This window comes from Onychomys torridus, chromosome 6 (assembly GCF_903995425.1).
Source record: "Onychomys torridus chromosome 6, mOncTor1.1, whole genome shotgun sequence".
Taxonomy (NCBI): Eukaryota; Metazoa; Chordata; class Mammalia; order Rodentia; family Cricetidae; genus Onychomys; species Onychomys torridus.
The window spans coordinates 78718688-78736493 of NC_050448.1; the positions used below are offsets into that span (position 1 = coordinate 78718688).

Here is a 17806-nt window from a genome sequence, read left to right on the forward strand (position 1 = left end):
CTGTGCTTTTCCCAATCATAGTCTCAATATCTCTTGCTCATACAATCCCTCCTCTCTCTCGTTGATTGGACTCCTGGAGCTCCACCTGGGGTTTGGCCATGAAGCTCTGCATCTGCTTCCAGCAGTCACTAGATGAGAGTTCTATCATGACAGTTAAGGTGTTCGGCCATCCGATCACCAGAGTAGGTCAGCTCAGGCACTCTCTTAACCATTGCCAGTAGTCTATAGTGAAGGTATCTTTGTGGATTTCTGGGACCTCTCTAGCACTCTGCTTCTTCCTATTCCCATGGGGTCTTCATTTATCATGGTATCTCTTTCCTTGTTCTCCCACTCTGTCCCTGATCCAGCTGGGACCTCCTGCTCCCCTAAGCTCTCTTTCACCCGACCCTTGCGCTCCGTTATGGAATGGATAGGTATAAGATATTACGGTAGATTATTGTATATACTAGTAAACAAATTTAGTAAAATAGTAGCCTTAGCTAATTTGCACTGTAATTTGCACTGTTATGGATTCTTATATGTTAATACAAATGTAAACTATTTTTATATTCCTGTTTAAGATAATTTATATATTGATACAAATACAGAACTATATTTGTTATACTGTACATATATTTCTACTCTTATTTGAAATATTTGTATATTGATACAAATATAAATTTATATACTGTGTGTATGTTCTACTTCTGTTTAAGATATTCTGTATACTGATATATATTTTAGATTAGTGTCATATTGCACTATATATTCCTACCTCTTAAAGATATTTTATGTATTGTCACAATTTTAAAGTCATCGTCCTTTACCGTACATTTGCTTATAGACTGTTTACCTTGTTACATGAAGCCTTAGTCCTTAGGTTGTTTAGGTAGATAAGACTTACAGATTTATTGTCACCTATGCTTGTCATCTCTATAATTATGTTAGTTAGGTTATCCAGATTTATAAACACATAGGTCAGATGGACAGGTAATCTTCAAACATTTCACAGACCTAGAGAATATAGCATTTAAATAACTTAGAATTCTGTTGGCATGAGACACAATTGCTCCTGGCAGCAATTTGATCCCAAGAGAATGTTGGGCTTCTAAGACATTTCCATTTGGAAGTTTGTTTTCTTGACACATAATGGCCTACTGGGCAAAGAACTGCCCTTGCCTCAACTGCTGACAGTACAAATGCTGTCCTTTCTGGACAAGCGGGACACAAGGAAAGCGAGCACTGTACTTTGCCAAGACAAAGTAAGATGGTCTTTCAGAATCCCTGTTTCTGAAAATGGTCTGTCAGATACTCTAGGCCTATAGCCAATTTGAATTCACCAACGATGCTGAGAAACATTAGGTGACTGTCCAGGCTACCAGCTGTCTCTGTCTACTCTTGCAAGATTCCCGTAAGTTGCTTGCATCCATCTTCCATTTCTCAGGTACCATTATATTCCTTCTCAGGTCTTTGATGAGACTAAAGACTAGCAGTTATAGTTACAACTTTGTGTGTGTGTGTGTGTGTGTGTGTGTGTGTGTGTGTGTGTGTGTGTGTAATCTTAGATAGAATATATTAAGTTGAGATTCAGGTTCTTTAGTATAGGACACCTTTTGGAATGAACTTTGTAACATGCCATTTACCCACGCTCTAAACTTCCCTGGATTTCAGTATGTGTTTCTTGCTTGATATAGTTCACACTGATTATAGTTCCATCTTATCTAGGTCATTATCCCTCATTACTCCTGAACAATATTTGATAACCATTTCTTTGTATATAGTCTTGTATTAGGTTAGACCCTTCTTATTTAGACAAAAGGGGAAGATGTAGTGGGTAGCCATTCCAGCTTTGACCTGGAAGTTCCAACCCCAATTCAGGCTTTGGTAACAGTCACACGTACAAGGCGGGGCTGAGAGAGGACACTGAAGACCCGGGATCTGGATGGGGGGTTCTCTTGGTTTCTGGACCTTGGGCGCTGGAGGGAGAACGAGCAGGGTTCTCCAGAGAACACCACTGGACTGCGCCATACCTTTCCCAGACCCTGCAACCTATCCCTTCACTTATAAGTTACTCCACAAAATAAACCTCCCTTTTAACCTCATGGAGTAGCCTTAATAATTTCACCAATACCACCCCCACCCCCAGTTTGCTCATGTAGGTCTCATCCATTTCTCTTTTAGGAGGCCCCCATGCAGTGGAACCGGGATCTGTCTGTCCTTGATGCATGAGCTGTCTTTTTGGAACCTAGGACCTATGCTGAGACACTTTGCTCAGCCTTGGTGTAGGGAGGAGAGGATTGGACCTGCCTCAACTGAATCTACCAGGCTGGGCTGACTCCCCAGGGGAGACTTGACTTGGAGGATGTGGGGATGGAGGGTGGATTGAGGGGGAAGGCTGGGGGATGGGAGGAGGGAGGACAGAGGAACCCATGGCTGATATGTAAAATTAAATTAATTATAAAATAAAAATATTTTTAAGAAAGAAATGGCTTTTCCTCTGCAATTATGGAGTAGCAAAGAGAGTGTAACATGGGGAATGAACAGGGTACTCAGAAGTCATGAATAGAGTTTTTACAAAAGACTGAAACTTTACTGACTCTAACTAACACAAACAACAAATGAGAAAATGAAATCAAGCAATACCTGTATTCTGTTTCCAGCACTTGAGGATGGATATTTACTTCGTGAGATTGCTTTTCAACATATTTTTGCTTTCAACAGATGACTACCATATCAAGCATACACACACACACACACACACACACACACACACACACACACACACACTCATTGAGCTCCTAGGTCAGGGACATGGGAGAGTATCTACTTTAAGATTATAACTATGCATTAGTTTAAGTTGTAAAAGTTGATTATATAGAAAATTCAAAGCAACTCAGGTTGGTTGTTTCTTTGTTCTCTTAAAGACAAGTTAACTGCACAGGCTGAGACATACTAGGACAGCAATCTTAAGTCTTACGTGTCCTCAAGGTATATTATTAAGTCTGGCTGTGAGGTCCAGCAAAAGTTCTAGACTGTTTGAACATAAGGGATATTTTCATAATAATGTATCACCAAAAAAAATCAACTGAAAATGGATAAAAGACAGATCTCAAACACTGAAACCTCTAGAGAAAAATGTAAGAAAAAGAAAGTAAGATACAGGCATAAGCAAGATTTTTTTTCCATTGCACTGGAGATAATCTCAAGAATAGATAATCTGAATTACATGAGATTAAGAATCTTTTACACAACCAAGAAAGAATCGCCACAGAGAAAATCCTATAGAATGGGGGGCAATCACTGCTGTTACACATCAGACAGCAGATTAGAATCCAGGACACATAAGGAACAGGCAGTAAGCACTCTTTTTTTTTTTTTTTTTTTGGTTTTTCGAGACAGGGTTTCCCTGTGTAGCTTTGCACCTTTTCCTGGAACTCACTCGATAGCCCAGGCTGGCCTCAAACTCACAGAGATCCGCCTGCCTCTGCCTCTCCAGTGCTGGGATTAAAGGCGTGCGCCACCACCGCCCGGCATAAGTTGGTTTTGTTTTTTTGTTTTGTTTTGTTTTTTGTTTTTTGTTTTTTTGAGCTGAGGATCGAACCCAGGGCCTTGCGCTTGCTAGGCAAGTGCTCTACCACTGAGCTAAATCCCCAACCCACAGTAAGCACTCTTAACCACTGAGCCACCATCTCTCCAGCCAGCTAGTTTCAATTATTACTGCTTAGGTCTTTAATATATTTAACTATAAAAACATTCTTTTTAAAATTTCCCTTGTAAACAAGTACAGTTTAGTTACAAGCTGTACTTGAAAATACCTTCAATTGTCCATACAAGAGTGTATGTGGTTGTACTGTTTGTGAACACTTTGACACTAATATTTACACGAATGTACACACGAGAATGTACTATATATGGGGAAAAAAAGACCATGTCCCCATAAAGTCTGTCTTTTAAGTACTAGACTCTGACTTGTAGAACAAAATGCTCATTCATGAGACTGTCTAAGGAAGCAGACTGAAGTCCCTATACTTAATTAAGGATGAAGGGTTTGGGAGGGAGGGATGGAGGGATGGAAGGACAGAGACACAGAGAGACAAAGAAAGAGAAATTCTTTGGGTGTAGTACCCAGACCTCAGTATTTTTACGGTTATTTAATTATTAAATTCTGTAACTTCACTACATTAATATTCTCCTCCTGAACAAATTGCTTTGAAGATTAGACTTACAGGTGCATTAGGAACATAAAATTCTTCATAATGAACTTTGAATAAATTATTTGCATAACATTCTCTGGAGCAAACAACATTCAATTTTAGGCTGATCTAATTATGTGGTATTTGGTACCTCTATGAATATTATTATGAATATTATATTAGTACTTTTCCATAAAAAGTTTCCTATTTGTACTTCTATTACACCAGTGACTTTAAGGATCAGTGATATTTCCAACTGTATTACTTAGATATATTATCTCAATAGAACAACTCCAAACTTTAGGACTGAAAACACCTAATTCAGATAATGTATGTTCCTCCCCATGATGATCATTTTGTTTGTTGGTTGGCTTGAGAAAGGGTTTCACTATGCAGCCCAGGTTGGCTGGGAACTTGCTATCTACACCAAGAATTGGCATCAGACTCACAGAAATCCTCCCAAGCACTGGAATTAAAGTTGTGCACCGCCACACCTAGCTCATTAAATTGGGCAATCTACCTAAAAGTTTTTCTGTTTAAGGGAAGCAAAACATTCTTTATTCCTTATTTTCCATCACCTATTTTTCAACCTTCTGTATCAGGGATGGGGACACAGCTCGGTTGGTGAAGTGAGGACATGAGTCTGAGCTCCAGAAGCCACACAGAAAAGCCGGGTATAGTGGGGTGCACTTGTCCTCTCAGCCCTAGGGTGTGGTTAGCCGGAAGAGTCTGATAGGTGATATCCAGGCCAATGAGAGACCCTGTCTCAAAACAAAGTGGACAGAACCTGAGGAATTACACTTGAGGTTGACCTCTGGCCTAGACACATATGTAATCCAGAGGCCAAATATACTACATTACTTAATATAAGTTGAAGAGGAGGAGGGAAGAGGGAAATGTCATTCAGGGAAATAACTAGATTAGAAATCAACTTAAATAGAAAATATTTTTAAATAAAAACAAGTGAAAGCTTTGTGATGTTGGAATGAGTAATCAAACTAAGCTTAAAAAAACACCAATCTATCCTCCTAGTGACAAGCACACTGGAAGAAACAGACATTTGCTTACTCAATGAAATAGATCATGCCTGTGTCAGTGTAGGCCATCTCCCAGTTTGGGGGCAGCGGCTCCAGATTCTCATCTCTCATCATATAATTTCTAAAGTCCATGGAGCTATTTGTTTGGTTATAACTTGGAACAGTCTTCATCCAGCAGTCAGATGACTCAGAATGTATCTCTCTGGTTTCTGTAATTGTTGGGAACAGAACAGCATAAAGGGTAAAGTTCACTTTTTTTTTTTAAACAAAGTGCCAAGTGCATATATCAATACATATATAACACTGCAATTATATACTGTAAATTCTCTTGTCTATTATGTGTACATTCCTTTATTAATTTTGAAATAAATAACTATACTTGGTTTTCTAAATTTTCTAATTAAAATAAATTCTACTCCTCCGATGCTAGTCTAGGAAAGCAGCAAACACTGCCTGAATCAATTCAGTAAGACTCTTAAGAGCAGGACCATACTTACACAGACCTTTTATATGGTAAGCTCTATTTTAAGTACTTACCATATATTAACTCATAGTCTTCATAGAAACATTATTATTATTATTATTATTATTATTATTACTATTATCTTTTTTACAGATTGAGGAAACCAAGCCACAAAGAGGTTAAGTTAGTCAGATCACACAGCCATTAAACAGCATTGCTAGGATTTGAATCTAAGCAGACCATGCTTTTGACAGCTATACTAAGCAGATTCATATACTTTTAACACAGGTATTTAAATAATACTTTATTTTTAAAAGTTAAATATAACACTGGTAATACTAAAATCCTTTTGGAGTCCCAAAGACTATGACATAGGCAGGGAGACTAAAACTTGGTTATTGTTCAGGAAGTCTACAAGTAATACACTTAAAACATGTTCTTAGAACTTATAAAGGTTCTATTATTTTCACACTTTTTATAAGTAATATCTCTACTCTAGATAATGTGATATATGAGATATGGTCCCATACAGAAGTATGCTTCCTGACTACTGTCTCTATTCATGCCCATGCCTTCCTACTGCCTATTCTCAATACAGAAGCCATGAGGATCCCATTAAAGCCTGTTACATATTCCTCTGCTCAAAATGCCAATTGTGACTTCACATTTCAAAATAAAAACCAAAATCCTCTCAATGGCCTCTAGAACTATGTACCACGTATTCTCCCTTCCCTATCATTATTGGCTAACCTCTAAAATAGTGAATGGTCACTACTGTATTCTTTTATCTTCTATCACTCTGCTCCAACCACATACAATACACTGGCCACACCATGGCCAAACACACTGGCTACTTTGCTCTTGTCTAAATATCCCAGGCATACTACCATTTCAGATACTTGAATTTACAGTTGTCTCTGTTAGGAATGCTCTTCTCTCAGCTGCTTGGAGTTTACTCATTTGTTTCAAGTCTTCTCTGTTGCTTTATCTAAATGTGCAAGTCGACTACCTCTAATTTATCTCTACCTCCTTGCATGCCTTGTTTAGCATCATCAGACACACTCGATATGTTATTTATCCAGTTGTGACTCGCTCATCAGAAAGTAAAGTCCATGAGAACAGGAGCTTAGGTCTGTTTTGTTCACTACTTTATTCCTGGCATTTAAACAAATGGCTAGCAATTAGTAGCCTAGCAGATGTTCAATAACTATTTGTCGAATGAGCGTAAGTATGAAATTCCTGGTTTATTTTCCTTGCAGAATATGTAATAAAGATTTAAAGGTATCCAATGTAGAAATCAATTAGGAAATGAGTTATACTAAGGAAAAATAAGTATGTCAGACAAAAACAACATCAACTAAATGATCTCTAATACTTTTCAATGCAATTCAGTGACAACCTTTTAAAACACAATTTCAGTCTGGACATCTAAATGCATTGGCTAAATCATTTAATATTAAACATAAGTCCTGAGAAGTTAGAACAACACACAGAACTCACCATCTGGAGAGGGAAATGCGCAATGATCATATAACGCAAGAGCTATATACAAAGAAAATTTTAATAGGTGATGAAAGAAAGATGTAGATGCTTCAAGGCCATATAGAGGGTTGAAAATCTAGGAACATGACATGATAAGCATTTACTTCTTTCTCATGCAGTGAATATAGAAAAGAAAAAAGCCCAGAAAAATCTCCATCCTTCACAAACTTCACACACTAGTGTTCCAAACAGAATGATCACAATAAAAAACACTAACATGAGTCTTTGTGAGCTTCTGGCTTCCTAGTTCTACTCTCAGGGACGTGTAAAGATTTCCTAGGTACTTACAAAATTATTCAGGGACACTAAGGGTAGATTCTTTACCTCATACCTTGTTTATTTTCATTCAGTAAGAAAAACAGAAGTCAAGCAAAAGATACAAAAAATAGGAATCTTTTTTTGCAAATTATCTTTGGGTGGACCCAGAATTTAAATTTAAAATACTGCTAACAAACTTATCAGATAACTTCTGGCAAACCTCCAAAGTCTATGTGCTTTGGATTGAAAGCTGTTATTCTAAAACCAATTTTGTTTTACTCCTAAGAAATAGGAATTATGCCAGTAAGATTCCCATATCTCAGCATCACAAGTATTCCATCATTAATAATGGCTTATTATTAATCGATCTAAGAAAACTCAGATTAGCTTACAAGATGATCCATAGAAATATACATTGTTCTACAAACAGCTTTCACAGAAAATTAGAATCCTATCACCTGTTCTATATATATTTCAAGAAAAGTTTTACTATTTCAATTAAAGGTTAAAGTCCATCAAACAAAATGCAAAGTTGTTCATCTGTTTACAAACCTGCACTTCCAGTGCCATTAACAGCCTCTTTGTCCTCATCTTCCTCTTCCTCCGGGAGAGAGCTGTCCATCCTTTCCATCTTGCTGACAGATGTAGTTCGTTTTCTTTGGGATTCTGTGTCAAACTCATTGTCAAAGAGGACCTGATCAACCGGATCTGGCTGGAAAGGACTAGGCTCTGCTGGAGGCTTGGGAGTGCCATAGAAATTTCCTGTGGTGTACAAAATGACAGCGGCTGAAAGCATGAATGCTGAACGAGTTCCCTGAATATGACTTAGAGGATATCTCTGCTGTTTCTCACACTGAAGTTGTGTAAGTACCTACCATTGACTGAAAGGAGGCCAAAGCCTCCCTGAGAGAGGAAGCAAGAGGAGTGGGAGGGTGGACCAATTTCTCCTAGATCTTGTCCTATATTAGCTACCACAGGAATACAATATGCATTAGTTAGCCATGAAGTTGATTATATCAATTATTTCTTCCTATTGGACTTGTTTTATATGGATTCTGAATTAGGGCCAAATTTGGAAATATAAAAACATCGATTGTCTTATGCAAGAATGAAAGCTACAAAAGATAAAGGATAAAATTAACTCAAATAATTTTGTTCTAATGTATAAAATTATCATTTTACTAAAATGAGGATACATACAGACAAAGACTAAGAACCATTTCATATAAGCTGTTTGTATAATTTTAAAAGGCTTTTCTGCACATTTTAATTACACACCTAACAATTTTTGAAGAGACATTATTGATCAAGTTCTATACTAGTGTGTACTCACAAAAACAAGAGACAGTTTAGTGTTTTACTGAGGATTCATGATTTTTACAGTACTAGTAATTGGTCCAGATAATAATAAAAACAAATGAAAGGGGTCAGGGATTTAGCTCAGTGGTAGAGCGCTTGCCTAGCAAGCGAAAGGCCCTGGGTTCGATCCTCAGCTCAAAAAAACAAAACAAAACAAAACAAAAAATCAAATGAAAGAACTTTCAGTTTGTCATACAATTCCCAGTGGGCAAGCAGGCACAAAGGGAAAATGTTCAGCAAGTTTAGCTGTCGTAACAGTTGTTGCCTGGACTCCTTTTGACTTTACATCAATCATTATGTTAATGTTATAAAAAGGTAAACACGCTTATGCATGAGTGGGCTTTTTGGAGCCCAGTGTCTAAGGTGGGACACCTTGCACAGCCTTGGTGCAGGGGGGAGGGGCTTGGACCTGTCTCAATGAATGTACTAGGCTCTAATGACTCTCCATGGGAGACTTTGTCTTGGAGAAGGTGGGAATGGGGAGTGGGTTGGGGGAAAAGGCAGGAGGGAGTGAGAGGAGGGAGGAGAGGGGATCTGTTTTTTGTATGTAAAATGAATAGAAAATTTCTTAATAATAATAATATTAATAAAAGAAACATGATCACAAATAAAAAAAGTAAAACACTTGTCTTTTATTATTGTACTTATAAAGTATAACGCCTTTAATCAAATTGTTCAGCTCTAAAGGAGGTAATTAAGATAACCATTGACATAATGGAAATTAAGGAAGTAAATTGGTATTTTTCCCTAGATAGAAAAAAAAATCATGTCAGACCACACAGCATTAAGACAAATCTAGAACTGACATCGTGCACCTTAATCTGCACTAGAGGAGGAACCACTATAGTGAATTCTGTTCAAGTCTGACTGTAAGTGCAATTCTCCGTCTTCAAGGGAGCCACACTAAAGACTTCTCAACTCACTTCTTTGTTTCCAAATCCATATTTGAAGTGGGTTATGCCACAGAGATGGGCACAAAGATTTGTATTAAAACAGACTAGATTTTCTGTAAATAAAGATGAAAAGAAAACGCCAGTTCATGTTTTCTGAGCAAAACATTTAACACTGCAAGTAGAGGTTTAGTTGGGGGGAAATGCACCATAATTTCAACTTTTTCCGTTTTATCTTTTTTTTTTTTTTTTTTTTTTTTGGTTTTTTTTGAGACAGGGTTTCTCTGTGTAGCTTTGCACCTTTCCTGGAACTCACTTGGTAGACCAGGCTGGCCTCGAACTCACAGAGATCCACTTGGCTCTGCCTCCTGAGTGCTGGGATTAAAGGCGTGTGCCACCACCACCCAGCTGTTTTATCTTATTTTATAGACTGGACCTTACTGTGTGCTCCTGGCTGCCCTGGAACTCGCTATGCATACCACGCTATTCTCAAAATCACAGAGATCCATTGCCTATGCCTCTGCTGGGATTAAAGGTGTACAGATGCCTCTGCTGGGATTAAAGGTATACAGCACCATGCCTTACTAATTTTCCTTTTTTTTTTTTTTTTAAACTGAGGTTCGAACCCAGGTCCTTGCGCTTGCTAGCAAGTGCTCTACCACTGAGCTAAATCCCCAACCCCCTATTTTTCCTTTTTAGAGCTCAACAATCACACTATCAAGGATTGTGGATGAACCAAAATAGAAATAAAAGTACATATTTTCTAGGAAACAATAGTATCAACAGACAAAAATTTTACTATAAATTCTCAGTTAACTATCTGTATAAAACTTAACATGTTCCTAGAAGAAAAATTAGAAAAAAAAATGCAGAGCTAGCTATGCAGTCACTAAACAGATTTTGGGGCATCATAATAATTTTCTGTGGTTTCCTCCTTTAAGGAAGGCCTGCACAGGGCTAGTGAGATGGCTTAGCAGGTAAGAGCAGTTGCTTCTCTTGCACAATACTCAGGTTCAATTCCTCGTACCCACATGGTAGTTTACAAACATCTGTAACTGTAGTTCTAAGAGATCCGGCACCCTCTTCTGACCTCCACAGGCACTGGGCACGAAAGTGGTATATATACACATACAGAGTCAGGTAAAACACTCATAGATTTTTTTTTTAATCTAAAATGTTTTATTTAATTAAAAAAAGAAAAACCTTTTCATTTATAGAGCTATCAACTATTAAATATTTCAAATATGATATTATAGATAATAGTATCTGGATCATATTAGAGTTATCTATGTCATACACACATTTACTTTTATGAATATAGGTATATTTACATACCCTATGGGTATTGGATTTATCTTTTAAAATCAGTATTTGGCAGAATTCTCCCTCCAAAACCCTCTCTCTTTTTGAGAGAGAGGGTTTTACTACATAGCCCCAGCTGGGCTAGAACTTGCTATGCAGACCAGGCTGGCCTCTAACTTCCAGAGATCCATCCGGCTCTGCCTCTCTGCCCCTGCTTCCCAAGTCCTGGGACTAGGATTAAAAAGGTGTACACCATCATACTGAGAGCTCCTTCTTTTTGAGAACAGAATCTTATCCAAGGCTGGCCTCGAACTCCTGATCTTCCTGCCTCCATCTCCCAACTGCTGAGATTATAGGCATGCTCCACTATGCTTGACTATAATTTACTTTTTTCCCCTTCTTGAAACAGGGTCTACTTGTAGAACCATAATGTTTGTGAAATTATCAAACAAGAACCTTGTATACTGCTATGAAGAATGGAAACAGATAGCTATTCAAAACTACCTAATCAGGCTGAGTAAATACACTCTACAAGTAAGAAAAATTTTGGCCTAGCATCAGGAAAATAAAGAAATAAAATGCAATACTCAAATGATGGCATACTGTAAGAGATTAAATCAATGAATTCATATAAATGTAGGATAACGATAACATGGAGAAATCTAAAAAACTACAATAATATGTAAAAACAATAAAGAACAGAGACAACACAGATCATATGTAAATAATAAATATGCATATAAGATACAATACACATTTTGTAAGAGCATATATAAACAAAACATGCATATTAAACAAATAAGAAAGGTTAAATGTAAGAGGTAAGCTATTTGAATAAAAGTGAAAACAAATTAGCTTGTCCATTCCTCTGAAATATTTTCACTGGCAAAAAGGATATTCCTATCATTTTTCTTTAAATTTCTTGTTTTGTTTCCTTCATAGCACCTCAGTTTACACTTAATTTAATTTTGATTGCTTTCCCTACTAAGATACAGAATTTATTAAGGCAATAGCATTTTGATTTTGTTCATAGTATACTTGGATCTCTTACAAGACTTGGCACATAGTATGTACTTGACATATGGTTGCTGAATAAATGAAACAAGATCAAATCAATTTTTAAATTAATAAATGATTTATGGGAAACTAAACCTGGAAAAAGTAGCTAGGTCAAAGTTCACGGGCAGGAAGAAAAAGACTCAAAGTTCCTAGTAAGAAAGGGATATAACCAGAATGATCACAGCTGAGCTTGAGGAAGCCCGGCACTGTATCAAGGGGCAGGATGGAATGAACAAAGGCAAGATCTGGGGGTGGAGGAGAGATCAAATGCAATAGTGTAATTAACTCATCTAAAGTGCCTACAATGAAGCGGTGAGAAAGAAGAGCATTATGAAAGTGGTTATCAAGAAAATGAGTAGATGTGCTAACAAGTCAAGTGTTTGCTGGACAAAAACGTGCATATATATGCACATACATACATATGAATGAGATGCATTCTGAGTTATTTATTGAAAACATCATTTCTAGACACTGAAGACAGAATCAAGTAAGAAAGGCATTATCACTACTACACAGAACTCGTGAAAGAAGCAATTAGGAAAGCAGAACAAAGCAATGTTGAAAAGTATAAGGTGCTATGGGAGTCGATAAGCTTGCCAAGTACAAAGTGAGTTAGATAAGAAAAATTAAGTACATAACATGGAGTCATTTAAGAGTTGAAACTGACTTCAAGTTTGTACTTCAGGGAAACAAATGGGCAGAGGAAACAGAGATATGAAAATTAATTATTGGCTCTATCCTCCAATCTATACTTTCTTTTTTGTAAGATTTTAAAGTACATACAAGTCTTTCAAAGTATACAAACTTTATATTCCCATCTATGAACAGAAAGCCATCAACAAGTACTTGTTGGGTTCAGATGATGACAGTGAATTGCTATGAAATATGTAAATTTGCCAGTTAGGTTAATTTTTAGCTTACTGTTCACAATAAACATTTAGTGTGATGTAATGCTTCTGGTTATTGTCTAATACCACCTAGTTGATGAATTCAGAATCCTAATCAAAGGAACAACTTTCTAATAACTTAAGATTTATTTTTATCTTATGTGTGCAGCTGTTCTGCCTCACGTATATCTCTGTGTGTGCAGTGCCCACAGAGGCCCAAAGACAGCATAGGATCCCCTACAACTGGAGTTTCAGCCAGTTGTAGCTGTCATGGAGGTACTGGAAATCAAAAGTAAACCTTCTGGAAGAGCAGCCAGTGTTTTTAACCATTGATCCACCTCTCTAGTCTTCCCAAATAACTTTTTTTTTTTCTTTTTTGGTTTTTCGAGACAGGGTTTCTCTGTGTAGCTTTGCACCTTTCCTGGGACTCACTTGGTAGCCCAGGCTGGCCTTGAACTCACAGAGATCTGCCTGGCTGGTGGTGCTGGGATTAAAGGCGTGCACCACCTCCGCAAATAACTTTTTTTTTTAAAAAAAATCTTATTTACTGATGAAATTCCCTCTGAGATGATTCTAGTCATCTGGATAGTTTTGAGGTAGTTTTAATATTTGGAGACATACCATCATATGTTCCACTTTCTAACAACGCTCCGCTTTCTTCCAGTGCTTTGAATTGTTCAACAGAAATGAAATTATAGTCCACCCCTGGAACTTCTCCATCCCTGGGAGCCCTTGTAGTGCCTAAGGAGAAAAGGAAAATAGAAATGTAAAGTACTTTTTAAAATACAAATTATTCAGAATACTATAAAATTCAGTCTAAGAAGACTATACAAAGACACAACTGATTTAATACACTGTATCTGACAAAGATCAGAAATTTTAGGCAACTTAATATTAAAGCAGCACAATAAATTCAGGAGGAAGTATACTTTAATAAATAATCATGAAATTTAAATCTATAAAAACCCTAAAGTTTAGTGCTATAAAGAATTAATTTCCTGGCACACAATTTCTTAAAAAGATTTTATTTTTAAACTTTTAGTTGTGTGTGTGTGCATGCATGTGTGCATGTGCATGTGTCTATGAGTGCAGATCCCCACAGAGTTCAGAGGTGGTTGGATCCCCCTGGAGCTGGAGCTGGTGTTACAGGTGGTTGTGAGCTGCCTAATGCAGGGTGCTAGGAACAAAACCTTGGTATTTTTCAAGAGCAGTCCCTGCTCTGAACCACTGAGCCATCTCTCCAGCACCATTTAAAATCCCAATATTGTTACTTAACTGCAAGAAGGAAAGATAAATTCACCAGGAACAAACTTCCATCACAGCCTACAACTTTATCAAAGCATAAATGACAAAGATGGTATATATTTTTGGCATATACATTTTAGGATGGAAAAAGATGTTTCACTGTATCTCCCTGGCAGGCTATGTAGACCAGGCTAGCCCCAAACTTATCTCATTTTATAATATCTAAAATGTGAAAAAAATCCACAAAAATGATGATGATGATGATGATGATGATAAAAATAATAGGTTGAGAAAAATAATGGCTATGGAAACACTATATAGTGACTGTACTGAATTTTCTGTCATTTAAAATCTGTCTTTCTAAAAGAATGTAGCATTTTTGTTTTAGCTCCTAGAGGATACAAAAGTTATAAAATATAGCTTCCTCTTTTAGTATAATATTTATTTTTATTATCAAAATTTTTATTTCTTATATGATGATGAACTACATTGTTAAGATTCTTTCAATCAGGTGGGCAGTGGTGTCACATGCCTTTAATCCCAGCATTCGTGAGGCAGAGGCAGACAGATCTCCAGTCCTGCTTGGACTACAGAGTGAGTTCCAGGACAGCCAGGGCTGTTACACAGAGAAACTTGGTCTCAAAAAATCAAAACAAACAAATAAATAAATAAAATTTTTTTTTTTCCAATCGACAGCTTTTTGTTTTATATTAAGTAGAAAGTTGCTAGGAAGTTAAATAGTTAAAATTATAATTTAGGGTCGGGCAGTGGTAGCGCACGCCTGTAATCCCAGCACTCAGGAGGCAGAGGCAGGTGGATCTCTATGAGTTCGAGGCCAGCCTGGTCTACAGAGCTAGTCCAGGACAGGCTCCAAAGCTACACAGAGAAACCCTGTCTCGAAAAAAAAACAAAAAACAAATTATAACTTAGAATTACCTATGAAATATGGGAGAATCCATGGCTACAATAACTGCACTTCTTCCCATTAAGAGATGGAGCTTCTCCTTTCAGTCTAAAATTTTTAACTTACTTTTTTAATTTAATGGTGGACATGCTGTGTAAATTTAGGAGTCTATATTTCCATCTCCCATCCCCCTGGAATGTTCCCATTACCACCAAGACTCTTGAATAATTAGAACTCCAGCTAACGAACAGTAAGAGGGCCCCAGACATAAAGGCAGAGCTATCCCAGCTTCTCCACCAGTCCCAGCTAAGCTGTCAATGACTTTGTCACAGGAGTAATGCCAGCTAAACCCAGACAACTCATAGCAAAAGACACATGATGGCCATTTTAAGTCACCAATTTTAAGGCACTTTGTTATGTAGCAAAGGCTAACAGAATATGCAAATGCATTTTATTACAAAATAATAATGACTATATAAAATCCAATTAATTAAGCAAACCATATTGTAAATAATACCATAATAACAGCACAAGCCCAAGGGGCAGGAAGAACTACCTTTTAGTCTGGATTTATTATTATTAATGGTATGATTTAGAACAAGCAGTTAGCCTCTCTGGGATTCATTATCTTTCTGCTTAGTGGTGCTGGACAAGATGGTGCTCATGGTACTTTCTACTAAAAGGCATGACTTTGGTGCTAATTCTCATCACAAATTACTAACTGTCAACTCTGACTTCCTCCCATACACATATAAAAAACTATCTTTTTTCTCCTACCTCTTTGCCTTTAGTGGCTCAAAAACTGTCTTTAGTTTCTTGATATTCTCTCTCTACATAGTTTCTGTGTTCAAGTTACTTAGTATATTTCTCCTTTTTACAAAGAGGTTCCACCTCCTCCCTTCATTTTCTCTTCAGTACATTGTAATCATATCTTTGCCCCAATCACTCAATAAGACAATTTCCTATGTTCAAAGCTAATCTCTACTCCATTTAACTCAATGATCACATCATACTCATCATAGTACCTAAGGACATGTGATATAATAGATCACTCTCATTTTTTGTTTTAGTCTGAAGTCCACAGAAAAGTACACAAAATATGCTTTTAACAATTTAAATTGATGCAAATCAATTAAGGTGAAAATAAAAATATTTCTAGATTACTGTGTGCACATAACTTAGATCTCAGCATTTGGGCAGCAAAAGCAGGCAGATCTCTGTGAGATCAAGGCCAGCCAGGTCTACATAGCAAGTCCCATGCCAGCCAGGATTACATTGTGAAACCCTGTCTGAAAAACCAAACCAAACCAACAAAAAACATTTCTAAAACCATAACAGACTTTTTGTCTACTTCAATATGTGGTGATATTGTGTTCCCCAAAATATTGTGCACCCTAATAAACTTATCTGGAGTCAGAAAACAGAACAGCCACCAGGTATTGACACCAGAAAATGGTAGCACTCACATCTTTAATCCTATCACTGGGGAGGCAGAGATCCATCCGGATCTCTGAGAGTTCAATACCACACTGGAAACAACCAGGCATGGTGACTCATGCCTTTAATCCCAAGAAGTGATGGCAGGAAGGAGAAAGGTATATGAGGCGTGAGGACCAGGAACTAGGTCAGTTAAGTTTTCAGGCTTATAGCAGCAGTTGGCGGAGATCCATTTGGATGAGGTCTCAGAGGCTTCCAGTCTGAGGAAACAGGATCAGCTGAGGAATTGGCAAGGTGAGGTGACTGTGGCTTGTTCTGCTTCTATGATATTCCAGCATTCACCCCCATACCCAGCTCCAAGTTTGTTTTTATTAATAAGGACTTTTAAGATTTGTGCTACATCAATAAGCCTTTCATCCTTTCCATTCCCAAAGTAACTACCATCTAGATACTTGTGAGGTTGACTTCCTTTCTACTTCTCTGGCAAAACCAACTAAATAATGCATTTCTAAGAAACTGTGCTTTGCCTGGTTTTATAGCTTCATTTGACTGGAATTATTCACTATCAATTCTTCTGTGTATCCACACAGGACACTTTTTGGGGGGCTTTTAAAACCTTTGCCAGTAAACTGAGTATTTCAAGGTACCTCACCACATATTTAATGTAGAACTGCATTAGACATTTTTAATATGCTGATTGGCTACTATAATTTGCAGATGGTTTATCTTCATCTCAACTCAAGTTAAACCTTGGCCCCCAATGTAACAGTGTTGAGAGGTGATGGTATCATTAAACATCAACCAGACTCAGCTATGAATCCTGAAAGATACAATAATGACTGACTTGGCAAGACAGGCTCACTGGTGTAATAATAGCATAGACAATATAAGACCGATCAACTACTTCCAGATTATATTTAAGACTTGCTCCACAAAAGGAAACCCATATTTGGCACCATTATCAGGCCAAGAACAGGCTAGATAAGTCCCAGGCTCTAGGTGAGAACCTACAACTGAATATTTTACTGAATGGATAAAGTACTAAACTGAATCCTTAAACCCTTAGATCAATGCATCTCTCAACCTTCATCTGAGAAGCTTCCATTTGTAAAAGATGGTGATAAACACAGAGAGACCCATAACAAGCCAAGATACAGAAACTAAGTGACTGCAGAATGCTTGGCCCTAAAAGGAACATATATACCATACCTCCACTCCCAAGCCTCAAGGATCATTGTCAAAGAGGGGCAG

General features: G+C 37.3%; 1 protein-coding gene across 3 annotated transcripts in view; it reads right to left on the reverse strand.

The window, feature by feature from the left end:
- Positions 1 to 17806, reverse strand: part of Magi3 (membrane associated guanylate kinase, WW and PDZ domain containing 3) — a 220726-nt gene that overhangs the window by 83096 nt on the left and 119824 nt on the right. For all 3 annotated transcript variants that reach the window (XM_036189430.1, XM_036189427.1, XM_036189431.1), the window contains exons 3-5: positions 13591 to 13710; positions 8025 to 8234; positions 5241 to 5418 (exon numbers count right to left, since the gene is read on the reverse strand). In XM_036189430.1, the coding sequence (XP_036045323.1) occupies positions 5241 to 5418; positions 8025 to 8234; positions 13591 to 13710 (508 nt within the window). The remainder of the gene's footprint in view (positions 1 to 5240; positions 5419 to 8024; positions 8235 to 13590; positions 13711 to 17806) is intronic.